The sequence below is a fragment of the Pipistrellus hanaki genome, assembly GCF_964339955.1.
Source record: "Pipistrellus hanaki genome assembly, chromosome: 5".
In the NCBI taxonomy this organism is placed as follows: Eukaryota; Metazoa; Chordata; class Mammalia; order Chiroptera; family Vespertilionidae; genus Pipistrellus; species Pipistrellus hanaki.
The window spans coordinates 62,162,716-62,175,997 of NC_140507.1; the positions used below are offsets into that span (position 1 = coordinate 62,162,716).

At 43.9% G+C, this 13,282-nt stretch overlaps 1 protein-coding gene across 3 annotated transcripts in view; it reads right to left on the bottom strand.

Annotated features, from left to right (window-relative positions):
* Positions 1 to 13,282, bottom strand: part of SH3RF1 (SH3 domain containing ring finger 1) — a 173,072-nt gene that overhangs the window by 63,379 nt on the left and 96,411 nt on the right. For all 3 annotated transcript variants that reach the window (XM_084883736.1, XM_084883737.1, XM_084883738.1), the window contains exons 3-4: positions 4,326 to 4,601; positions 3,388 to 3,483 (exon numbers count right to left, since the gene is read on the bottom strand). In XM_084883736.1, the coding sequence (XP_084739862.1) occupies positions 3,388 to 3,483; positions 4,326 to 4,601 (372 nt within the window). The remainder of the gene's footprint in view (positions 1 to 3,387; positions 3,484 to 4,325; positions 4,602 to 13,282) is intronic.

Below are 13,282 nucleotides of genomic sequence, written 5' to 3' on the forward strand. Positions count from 1 at the left end.
CAGGAGAGAAGCAAGTTGCTAATGTTTTTAAGACTGGGTAAGTGGTATCTTAAATGACTGGGAATCAAAGTAAAATGATAAATTTAATGAAAATGTATGTTCGTCATAAGCCTACAATATACAAAGGTGTTTGAAAAACCATCCATAATCCGGTGGTTAGCATTTACTTCGTTCAAACTTTCTGCTTGCTAAGAATAATGTCATCCTTGCCCAAATGACGGCTAGACTTGCATGAGTCAGCTCCGAATTAATGAGGGTGCTAAAATCTTTCCATTCTAGGTGGTAGAACACTGATATTTTTGAACAAAGAAAGAAGCAAGATACTACATCCTTTTTTTTAACTGTAGTCAGTTCTTGACAAATATACTTTTTTATACATATCCTGCCAGTGTGTCTTCAAGAATTCCCGTGCTTCCCCAAAGAAGTCTTACTCCTCACCATTTCCAACCGGCTCAAATCCAGGAAGCTCTGGTCTAAACAGACTGGAATCCACAACCTCTGGGACTTCGGTGGAGAGGGGTCTGAGGCAAGCATTTCCAGGAGGAAAGAGAGGATGTGAAAACAGCAAGAGAAAACTATCTGAAGAATTTAAACAAAGGCTCCTAGGGACAGAAGGCAAAGCCATTTATACAGCCATTCTTGCCCCTACCCAGTGCCCCCAACCAAGTTTCTCTTGAAGAATTCTGTATTTTAATCACAGGCCATCTGTTTGCAACTCACTCGATCACTCCCGCCATTTTATTACCTTCCCTAACACAGGTAGAGACCACAGTCCACAGTTACAGAAAGTTGAGGGAGGAGAGAAAAGACAATTGAAGATAAGAAGGGAGGCCAGCTAGTCCAGGAGTGTTTCCCACTATCTCTGTCCTCCCACCCAATTCTCCCTTTACCTAACTCTAACACTCGGCTCCTTTCAAATTATCCCACCCCTTAATCCCATAGCTGAACCTCTGACCCCAGAGAATCCACTCCAGGTCCAGAATCCTAACCCCCAGGCCCATCCTGTTTAGTTTCTGACACATGCAAGTTCCTTGGGCCTTCCCATTACCAAAGCCAACGGAGGAATTGGGGTGGTGGGGGAGGTCCCAGCTTCTGCTGGCAAGCCTGTAGCAAATGAAGACATTCCTCTGGAAACTTGGAATTCAATTCCGAACTCATTTCCCTCATTATACATGGTGGTGAGTCTTTTATTTGATCATGACTGCACTCTGGCATCCTCTGAGTCACAGTCTGATCTGAGCTTCAAACCACTGTGCATAAGACACAGCAGTGCCAGACCCTATGAGATATATTATCTCATTTGATCTTCTCAAAACATCTGGTTGGGGTGGGGGTGGGGGGGTCAGTTTTTGGCAGCACCGTGAAAAAAAGCAAAAGTAACTAATATTGATGGAGACTTAAATATATGTTTACAAGATCTAAAGAAAATCATTCACAAATGAATTTTTCTAACACAGCCTGTTTTTATACTGGGGTTGGTCTGGGCCCTGAAGTGGTTTATAGAGCAAAAGGAAAAGCATTCTTCAGAGGAAAAAAAAAAAGCCCCAAGTTTGATTCCTAGAGTTGGCTTTGCTCTGAGACTGCCTCGTAAGACCGTCTCAACTTTACTCAAATGGCTGAATTTCAGTAGGTTGCTATTGAAATGTATTAGCAAAATGGCTAAGCCAGCTGTCACTCATCCCCACAGGCTTCCCTCCCCACCAGAAACTTCCATCTGATGGCCTGACATCAAAGAAATAGCCAGAGTCTCCGAGAGATGGATGATTTATTTACCTGGCCTCAATGGGCAAAGTTCTGGTTCAAATGAGGAAAATGCTCATTTGAAAGAAAAGAGGCAAGGAGAAAAGAATGAAAATCCCTTTCACTCGGGCAGCAGTTTCTCTTTCCAGCTTAAGACAGAGAGAATCCAATGACTCGAATGACTCTGGACTTCTCCCGGGTGGGTCTTTATGCCTCTCTGAGCAATTCTATACCCGTCCAATAACAAAAGCAGAGCAATCCTTTTTCCTGCCTCACACACCAAGTTCTGGCATGCAATATTGATAATACCTAACAAGTAAAGGCAGGCTTTCCTTGCAAAGCTTGTGCTTACCCATGCTCCACAGTGTAACTAGTTGAATTCTTGGAAATTGTGGTCATTCTCCATGACCCAGAATCAGACTATATAAATAATATACAGGAAGGGATGACTGAGAGTTAAGATTTGTTTTTGGTGTTTACTTCCAAAGGAGGAAAAAAATATTTCAATAAACAAGACTATCTGAAGGGTATGGAACAAGTTCAAGGCTCATAGATGGTCTGAATTACTTTTCCAACTGATTTTGCATGGGAACTTTGGCAATATCACACTATCCGGGGGGGGGGGGGACCGAATGTCATTTTAGCTTTGAGAATCATGCCAAAACAAATGCCTCAGATAAAAAGATGGGAAAATAAGTGATAGTGGTTTTTCTTTTTCATGTGCTTTGATGTCTTAAATAACAGAATCGCATTCAGTCCCTCAATCAGTGCTCTTACTTTTTGGCTTTTGCACACACTGGTCTGCCTGTATGAATGTTCTTCCTGCCATAAAAATTCATCCTTTCCATTTCTCTTGGTTATCCATCACACAGACACCCACTAAGAACTCACTCTTCCAGAAACCTTCTGTGACCTCAGCTAACTTTGTATCGTCGTTTGGGCTGTATTTCATTCTTTGAGACTGCCTTCAATTTTGTTTTCAGCAACAACAAAAAAATTATTTCGCCGAAAGGATATGCAAGTGTATATCATGGAATGAAGGCATACGGTAACTTGTAACTTCCTGGTTCCTCTTTTTTTTTTTTTTTTTTTTTTTTAATATATTTTATTGACTTTTTCAGAGTGGAAGGGAGAGAGATAGAGAGCTAGAGAAGTCAATGACAGAGAAACATCGACCAGCTGCCTTTTGCACGCCCCCTACCAGGGATGTCCCCGCAACCAAGGTACATGCCCTTGACCAGAATCGAACCCGGGACCTTTCAGTCTGCAGACCGATGCTCTACCACTGAGCCAAACCGGTTTCGGCCCTGGTTCATTTTTAATCCGTGTTATTCCTTAAAATAATGGTAACCATGCTATTTTAGAGATATTCTCTAAAAAAAACTTCACTTCAGATTGGCCACAACCTTTCTGAACAAAGCTGATTAAAAACGAGGACAAAGACTAGTTTTTGTTTCCCCCCAACCAAAGTTGTACTGATATATAATTGTCATACAACACTGTATTTTTTAAGGTACGCAACACAACGATTTAATATATGTCTATATTGCAAAACAATTATTAGGACTTCTTAATACTCCAATGGCTTGATTAAGATAAGGTTTGCTAAGCTAAATACAAACATGATATGTCTAAAGATGAACCTACCTCGACATAAGAAATTGGAAATATCCCTATTTTGTCGGCCAGCATTCCTTCAGCCCAGTTTTCATCCACTCTGCGGATCACAGTCAGAACATCATCCTAAAGAAATAATAAACATCAGTCTACCTGACCCCATCAAGCTTGTCACTTAATTTATCTTTTCAACAGAGGGACTAAAGTTTTAAGAATACACGAATAAAAACCCTGTGACATGCCTTTAGTACATGAATCCAATGTTTTGATGAACTAAATGGTAACTTTCAGTCAACCTGGTGTCCTTCCAGAAAGTTGTTAAACTAGGAACCCCTTCTAATCAGGGGTTGGTTGCTCACTTGGTTTAGATCTACAGATTGCAACCTCTAGTGCTCCCCAGCCTCTTGAACCCATGTTTTAGATGGAGTCTCAGGCTCTTGTCACTCTCTCTCTGATAATACACCGAATGCCCATTTAAATGCATATCCCACTGTTTTTCTTTACATAAAACACAATACCCTACTTAAAATTCCAAAGCACACAGAGATTATCAATTCAGTTGATATATTCCTGTGTGCTTCCCAGCAAAGAAATTTACATAGGAAATAAGGAAGTAATGCTGTTTCATTCTGTTATTCATAATTCAGTGAATTAAAACCCCTGGTGGCACACACACCCTGTATAGCAACCTAGAATTGAATTTAGGCTCTAAATATGAAAACGATACCACACAGAGCATCAACCAAAATTACCTTTCATATAGAACAACCCAAGCACAGAACTCCTTTCTGTGGGACTTGAAGAAGACTGCTTCCAGGTGTTTTTAAAAGCACAGTGGTATAGTTCACACTACACTATTTTACCTTTTTTTTTTTTCTTTTTGCAAAATGAAATATGAGCCCCATTGTTGTGTATCCAGGTACAGGGGACTAGCCGGCAAGAGGACCACCACCCCACTCTGACATTACCTTTGCAAACGGAAGGCAATCTTTGTCTGCTTCCTTGTCTTTCACCTCAAAGTCATAAAGTGCTTTGCACTGTGGCGGGGGCTGAGGTAACGGCTTGATGATCTGCACGAAGTTGGTGGGGAAAAACCCATGGATCCCGTTGACTTCCCCGTGGTACCAATTCTCATCTACTTGCCGCCGCAGAATGATGATGTCACCTTTGCTGAACTTAAGGTCTCCGGGCTCTTTCCCTTCGTAGTTGTATAATGCTTTGGCACATGGTAACTGAGGTATACCCTGAAAGAAAAGAGATGAGTTTTAATGGAGAAACATCCCCAACGTGTCTGAAAACTTAACGATATTATCATTCTTTTCAAGCCAAGGTCAAACCAACATCTTACCCAGGGAAGAAAAAATATCACATAAAAAAAATTATACATGTGTCTCACCAAGAAACAGCAAACAAACAAATGTCACAGTGAAATAAGAAGAGTTGGCCCTCCATGCCCACCCCCTGGGAGTTAGCCTTCTGCTCCTAAGGCTCATTTTGTGGGGTTTGTTTGGAGTATTTATTGAATCCATGGAAATACAACTGCTGAGTCTGGCTCCCTGGTGTAAAATTCAAAAACACGTAAGTAAAAAACAAAAACAAATAAAAAACCGAACTTACTGCCTGATAGTAACTACCTTATTCGGCAGGATACAAGATAAGCATCGAGAAGAAAAAATTTAAATAGAAGCACAATTCACTTAGTGACTGCTCTTAAACTTGGTGGTTAAGAATCAAGAGTTGGCTTTAGGCAAAACTTTCCCAACTGCTGTTTTTTTTTTTTTTTAATTTTTTTTTTTTATTGATTATGGTATCACATAATTGTCCTCACCATGGCTGACATGTACACATAAGACACTGTTTGATATTGAAATTGGGACTCAAAAGAACTGTTGGCCCAGAAAGGAACTCACTACAGACTGATTCATTTGCTTCTCAGCATAACCATTATGGCTTGTCTCTGTTTCGGTCCTTATAAGGGAATTCCTTGTATCACATGATCCCAACTGCTTTTAGTGTGGACAGTAGAACCTACTGTCTCATGAGCTCTGGTATTTATTGAGGGTCTACTATGTGCCAGGGCCTGAAATACAACAGTGAGTCAGAGAGCCACGGCTGCTGCCCTCTCAGAGGGTATCATCTGTGATCAGACAGACATACAGTCTCGTTCACAATCTACATAAGATCCTTCAACTCTGCGCTTTCCTGGTCACAGAGCACCATGGGGCTCATATGCTAATAGTGGAGGTTTTGAATGTTACTAATTGCATTCTGATTTTAAACGACAGGATTAAAAAATGTGTGTGGGAGCCCCAAGGCAACCTAATCATCAAATGGGTTAAATATGGTATTTCCCAATGGCACTGGAGGTGCCCCTTCTTGAGCATGAGCTGTTACTTTAAGAAGAACTCTGGCCTGCCTGGGACACAGCTGCCTATCCCTGATTGGAAGACTAAACGGCCAATCAAACATGTATATCATAACTTCACCGAATGAGATTACCGGGCTCCTGCTTTTCACGTAGTTATTCATTTACCCATTCATCCAGAAAACATGTATCGCAGGCAACATGCTAGTGCTGAGAACTGAAAGAGGAACAGGGATCCTTTCTTATCCTTAAAGGACAAGATATTAGGTATAATTATAATACAGGATAGCGAGGTCAACGATAAGAGTTATGCTAGGATACGGAACTCAACCACCGAGATGTGACAGAGGTGCTTCAGAAGGCACAGGTCTGCGGTGGGTGAAAAGTGAAACGCTTCCTCGAGGAAGTGACACCTGAGCCAATTAAAGGATCCAGAGGAGCCAGCCAGGCAAAGCTGGAGTGGAAGAATGAAAGAGGAGCGAGGGCACGGCAGGCAGAGCACACAGCCCCAGCAAAGACACGGAGCGTGCTGTGCAGCGGGAGCGGGGTTTTACACAGAACATGGGTGTTCTTGGGGGGGGACTGTGGAATGTCACATTAGGGGAGGTGAGCAGAGGCTCGGTGGTGGAGAGTCTTGAATGACAATGGGAAAGAGCTTCGATGGCTGTGTCCGTCCCTCTGGCAGTGACAAGACACGTCCAGGCTGGAAGCACCGCCAGCCATGAGGAGAGCGGTGTGCCAGGCAGATGGGTCTGCCAGCAAGATGGAAAACGGACAGGAAGTGGGCTGGCAGGCAGACAGCGCTGTGCAAAGCACAGGCCTCGACTAGTTGAAATACTTTTTGAGTTTCCTCTTTCTAATGAAGTCGAGCAAGAGGGAGCATTACTCATGTTACTACTCACTCCCTAGCGACTCCCCCACCCCCCCAAAAAAAGCAGATGAAAGTGTTACACCCTGGATGGCAACAAAACTTCATAATGTAGTTAAAAAACAAAACAACAGTTTGGTTTCTGGTCAGAGATTTAGAGTCTGACCTACTTATAAAAGCCAAACTTTTTTTGTTTTTTGTTAATTTTGTTTGGCTGAAGGGGACCAAGCCAATTCTTGGATCTCCACATGCTATTGGCAGGCGTCTTGGCTTGGCTTGGCCGGTAGGATGTTGTGTTTGGTTAATGAGAGCTGCTCTGGAGGCCAGTGCTCCGGAAGACGGGAGTCGAGCCTTCCAGAATCCTGGGACCCTCATGTACCCTCTGACTTTGGGGCCCTGCCTGAAGATCCTGCCTCAAATGGCCTGACTCCTGCTCCCCATCCTTGACCTAATCTTGTCAACAACCCTGCTGCACCCTTTGCTTCCCCAGAAGGAACTCGGGTGCTTCACAATCCTGTGATTTTGAGTTATATTCCACTCAAGGTCCAATGGAAGGATTCTTCTAATCTCTGCCTACTCTCATGGAGAGACCTCTTTACATTCTCTTCTTTACTACGTCTTTCTTGAAGTCTGTTTACCACAATCTAACAATATTTCCCAAGTCAGGCTTGAGGAAATAACAGTAAATAAACACAGCCATAAATATGTGAGAGCCCAGCCAGCATGGCTCCGTGGCTGAGCGTCGACCTGTGAACCAGGAGGTCCTGGTTCGATTCCTGGTCAGGGCACATGCCCGGGTTGCGGGCTGGATTCCCAGTGGGGAGTATGTAAGAGGCAGCCTATCAATGATTCTCTCATCACTGATGTTTTTTTCTCTCTCTCTCTCTCTCTCTCCCCCCTTCCCTTCTCTCTCCGAAATCAATAAAAATATATTTTTAAAAATATTACTATGAAGGAGAGAGCAAGAGTGATCGAGCCAGAGACAGAGCACTGACAACTACTGCAGTAAAGGAATTCTTGGAACACAGCTGATGGGACCATGATCGGACAGCAAAGGGCACCTTTTGGGAGCCCACACTCCAGAGCCAAATGCCTGGGTTTGAATCCCAGCTCAGCCATTTACAAGCTGTGTGATCTGGAGCAGCTTGACCTCTCTGTGCCTCATTTCCTTCATCTGGGTCATCATCGTGAGGGTTCAGTGAGTGAATGTATGAAAACCACTACAAACGACCCACCTGGCAGCCAGTGCTCCGAGCGTGAACTATCATCATCATCATCATCGTCATCGCCCAGAACGAACAGCCTGTTCGCCGGGGAAACACAGCACCTGAAAATGTGTTTGTCTCCCTGTAGCTGGACGCCTTTCTTTTTTGGACGAACTCACACAGCAATTACATTTTCATACATATTCACTGCAGAACAATGCAAAGAATGCTCCTCCTAGGAAGTGTTGGGGCTTTCGAAACGTGCACTTCTGAAGCCCACATTTGTTTTCTGAGTGGAACCCATTCATCTTCTGGTTGAACAGAAGAAATTACAAATTCACAGACATGCACCGTTTAATAGGGGATGGCGTTTGAGATGTGGCTGTAGTTCATCTTGACAGGGCTAGTGGGAGGCACGGGATGCCTGCGTGAATTAATTGAAAATCCTATTACAAACTTGGTGACAAATAACTCTATTCGCCATTACGGCCTGTTCTCTCGATCTTCCCCCCCGCCCCAGTTAGCTCTTTTTGGCCTGCTCTGCCCAAATCCATGCACCGAGACACTGAGCTAGCACTCTTAGAAACCATTCTCAACTGCTCCTTGAGGAGATCTGTAACATTCCCAACTGCCCACAGTGTGGTTCTCTGGAGAGACACTGATGTGGGAACTGAAGGAATTTATTCCTCCACAGATCACTGCTACACACCAGCGGCCTCACAGACGCACTAACGTTTCCACCTACAATCATCCGTCATGTTTATCACAATGAGCGGCAAGGATAAGACCTATCACAGGGGCACCCATGATGGTTAGCCTAGTTCAGTGGTCAGCAAACTACGGCTCGCGAGCCACATGCGGCTCTTTGGCCCCTTGAGTGTGGCTCCTCCACAAAATACCACATTCGGGTGATTGAAACTTCATGGCCCATGCACAGAAGTCGGTTTTCGGCCTGGGCCAGTGGTGAGCAAACTCATTAGTCAACAGAGCCAAGTATCAGCAGTACAATGATTAAAATTTCTTTTGAGAGACACATTTTTTAAACTTAAACTTCTTCTAGCGCCACTTCTTCAAAATAGACTCGCCCAGGCCGTGGTATTTTGTGGAAGAGCCACACTCAAGGGGCCAAAGAGCCGCATGCGGCTCACGAGCCACGGTTTGCCGACCACTGGCCTAGTTACATCTCCGTGACTGCAACCTGAAATGCACTCATTCACACTGACGTGCTAAGGCTATTTCAATGATCAATAACCGCAGAGAAAGAGTCATAAAGCTTATGGCAGTCTAACCCAGGAGCAGACATTTGTGCATCTGGCTGCGTTTCTCTATGGTGCTCTTTTTCAATTCAAAGAGGCTCAGAAGCCGGTTTGCGTCCAATTTCTCAAAAGAAGGTTTCCCACATGAAATGAAATGAATTCTGCTCTGATTTCAAATCAAGCCAAGTTCAGTGATCTTTAAAAGACCTCTTCCCACACAGCCTGCCGATGATTCAGGCTAAGCGGTTAACGACTTGGAAGAGCAATAAAAGAATGTATTTTTCCTTCTGCCACATCTGCAGGATAAAGTCAAAACACAAGGCTGGGTAGCTAGGTCTACCCTCGTGGGGGAAAGGCACCAGAGCTCGCGGAGGCACTGCCTCCTCCTTCATCTCCTCGGAAAGGTCGGGAGTCATGTCAGCACGCGGGCCCCCTGCCCCCCGTGCCTGCGGCAGGTTCTCCAAACGGCCGCCTTTCTCCCTCCCGTCCGGCCACGGCCCCCGAGGAGCCGCAGAGCTTACATTTCACTTGGCGCCACATGAAAGGGAGGCTTAAAAGGAGAGAGAGCCAGAGAGAAGCCAACTCCACAGTCTAACCTGGGGTTTGCAGCTGTCACTCACGCTGCCAGCTTTATCAAAAGAACTTGGCAATTTAGACAGGGGAGGCCATGTAACAATTCTAAATCTAAAATACATTTCGATAAATGATGACTCTCTTGCTCATAGGAAGAAAAAAAAAAAAAATTCCTATGACAGTGAGCCAGTTTTACTTCGCAGAGAATTTTTGCTTTTATGGCACATGTACGGGTATTTTATCCGACATTAAAAATCCTCCTGAGATCAGCACACTAATATTTCTGATGAAATGCTTTACCCTCCATTTCTGTACCATCAAGTGCATCCCAATATATCTGGCAAAACGCTACTTGATGATCTATCTGAGCGCCTAACAGGTAAATAAAACATCCACCGACAATTTATTTTATAGACTCTAAATGCCAATGCTCACATATAAATGCAAGACGGCCTCCTGAAATTCAAATTCCTTCATGCATTTCTTACTGCTCCATAAAGTAAAAAAGATTCAGTGACCTACTAAAAAAGAATACCTAGAAGATACTCTTGTCACGGGAACAGCAATAAACTGTGTAAAATTTAGTAATTTAGTTATATCTAAACTGGCACAAACTCAGGCTTATTCCAACTTGAATTTCAAAAACGACCCAGGAAGATCGAGGCACAAGGAAATCTCGGTAATAGGAGGTAATGCACACAAAGAAATAAGTAGCAAATGGGTTGAGGAAAGGATTTTTTAAAAACGTCCTTTGGACAACGAAATACATATTGGCTTTTCTCTAAAAAGTGAAATATCTACCAGGATATAATAACAGTATTTCATTCTTTCTTCGCTCATAAGTCTTAAATGTTTTTCTCAAAATGTCTAGGTTGGATCCTCATTCAAATATCTTTGAACCATCACCTGAAATATTTCCACTTCACTATAACAAACATCCAAGATGAACATTACAAGTTATTTTGCCAAAGCAGGATCAGAAGGGACTGAGAATTCCATCCTCCCACAAGAGTCAAAGACTGAACCAAATATAAATGAAGTTAGCTGAAGGAAAAAGATTTATGTTCAATCAGAGATAAAATAGCAGAGTTTTCTAACAAGAAAAAAAAAAGATCTTAGACTCTTTGTTAAATTCTCCTCTATGAACCACAATGTAGAGAACAGGTGAGTGAGTGTGTGGGACGGAGTGAGGCACAGCCATCCCCTGGGCTCCTCTCCCCTACTTGTCCAGCAGATTCTGAGGGCACACCCTGCAGCGCAGTTTGGAGGGCAATGCTGGAGGGAGAGAAATGGACTAAGGGGCACTTGTTTAGGAAAGACTCATTATTTAGGGGCTAAAAATACCAAGAACCAGAGGTCAGGAAGAGGACCAGCAGAAAACCACCATTGTATCGAAAACAACGCCTTATCCACATCACCCATGTCTTTACAACCTGGAAACAATCCCCACTTATACCATCAACGTTGCAGACAGTGTGTTTTATGGCCCTCCGTTTGGACTGACAGTTCCACATCATATTTCCCACAAACCAGGCTGCTGTCATCGCCTCCAACTTCAAGCATGCCGTTCCTCCCGCTATCACCCGGATGTTGTGTCGCCCTACAAATTCAAAACTCTCCTGACCTCCAAAGGTGATGGTGCTAGGAGGTGGGGCCTCTGGCAGGTGATGAGGTCATGAAGCTGGGGCCCTCGTGAATGGGATTAGCGCTCTTACAAAGGAGGTGCCACGGAGCTCTCTAACTCCGCTCGCCTGTGAGGATGCCTGGAGAAGCTGCAGGCGATAACTAGGAAAAGGGCCTTCCCCAGAACTCAACCTTGCTGGCGCCTTGATCCTGGATGTCCCAGCATCTATAACCGTGACAAGTGATTTGTTGTTTATTACGCACCTTCCTCCCGAGTCCGTGGTACTTTACTAGAGCAGCCCAAATGGACTAGGACACTCCGGCACCAACATTCATCCAGAAAGGCCCGCTCTCCCTCCTCCTTCCTACCTCGGGCATCCCCAGCACTTGTTTGTGGGCAATTAGACAGCCGCAGCTGATAATCATGCTGCACTTCTTTCACTTACAGCTCTGTGTCTTCCTAGGAGGGCTGCTTCTGTTGTCTAGAACCAGATGTAAGTATGGTGATTCCGGTGTAAGGCCACCAAGCAGACTCGTTCTCAGAGAGAACAGCAGCCTGTGTTCTAGGGCGCAGGGCAGCGCTGCCTCCTTGGGGAAGAGTCTCCCCACCGCCCCCAGGTCTGCAGAAGGTGCCGCACCCACAGAACGTCTCACGCATACACTGCTGTTACAGCCTTGCTCTCACTCCGTTTACAACCTGCTCCCCCCTGCTACTCTGTTTCCCCGAAAATAAGACAGTGTCTTATATTAATTTTTGCTCCCAAAGATGCACTAGGGGATGTCTTATTTTTCCATGAAGAAGAATACGGTACACATTTATTGTTAAATGAAAATAAAGGAAATTTATTACCTGTATACGGTATGGTAGTACGGTAGTTGTCAACACAAACCAGACAAACTGTGAATCCTACAGTATCAAGAATTTACTCATTTATTCAATGACAATCATGTCATCATCTTCTGGAACATCATCATAACAATGCAATTCCTGAATTTCCTGGTGAATTTCTTGTGACTCCATTTCTTTCAGAATCAGTGGACCAAATCTCTCATGTTTAGCCTAGGGGGGCCTTGTTTTCGGGGGATGCCTTATATTTCACTCAAGGAAACCTGTAAGTAGGTCTTATTTTCGGAGGATGTCTTATTTTCGGGGAAACATGGTAGATTGTAAAGATGGTAACCTCCGTGAAATCTGGGACCACGTGGCATCCATCTTTATGTTATAAGCTTCTACCTCGGTGTCAGTAAGTAAATTCTTGCTATACAAATAAAGAAAAAAATTGTTCTGGATGTGGTTCCTCCGAAAGGTCGCCAATCAGGGCACATGCCCAGTGGCCAGCTCCATCCTGGCAGGAGGAGAGTGGGAGGCAGCAGGTCAGTGTTTCTCTCATACATTCTTTCTCTCCTCTTCCTTCCTCTCTCTCCAAATAGCAATAAAAAGGAAACAGAACTTTTTTTGTTAACGTTATCTCTCCTGGGCTGCGTGTTAACATGTGGACACCTACGTGGAAAAAATACCACATCCAAAGCAACAGCAACTTGAAAGCCCGGCCGCTGCGGCTCAGTGACTGAGTGTCAAACCCATGGACCCGGAGGCTGCGGTTGGATCCCCAGCCGGGCACATACGCAGGTTTGGGGTTTGATCCCCTGTAGGGACGTGCAGGAGGCAACCCATCAACGATTCTCTCTCATCGTTTATGTTTCTCTCTCACAGTGGAGTGGCTTAGTCCATTTGGGCTGCTCATCATTTATGTTCCTTCCTCTCTGAAATAATTTTTAAAAAGAAAAGAAAAAGCAACTTGAAAAACAATTCCAGAGAGAGTCAGGCTCAGCAGGTTTGAATATTTATGTGTTCCCAGTACTCCATATGAATGGCAGGTCATTAGCCTCTGCTTTTTTTTTTTTTTTAACCAACAAAAGGCTGTTTTTGACCAACTGGGAAACAGGAGGAAACATACTTTTTTTTTTTTTTTTAATGTATTTTATTGATTTTTTTTTTTTTTTTTTTAAGAGAGGAAGGAAGAGGGATAGAGAG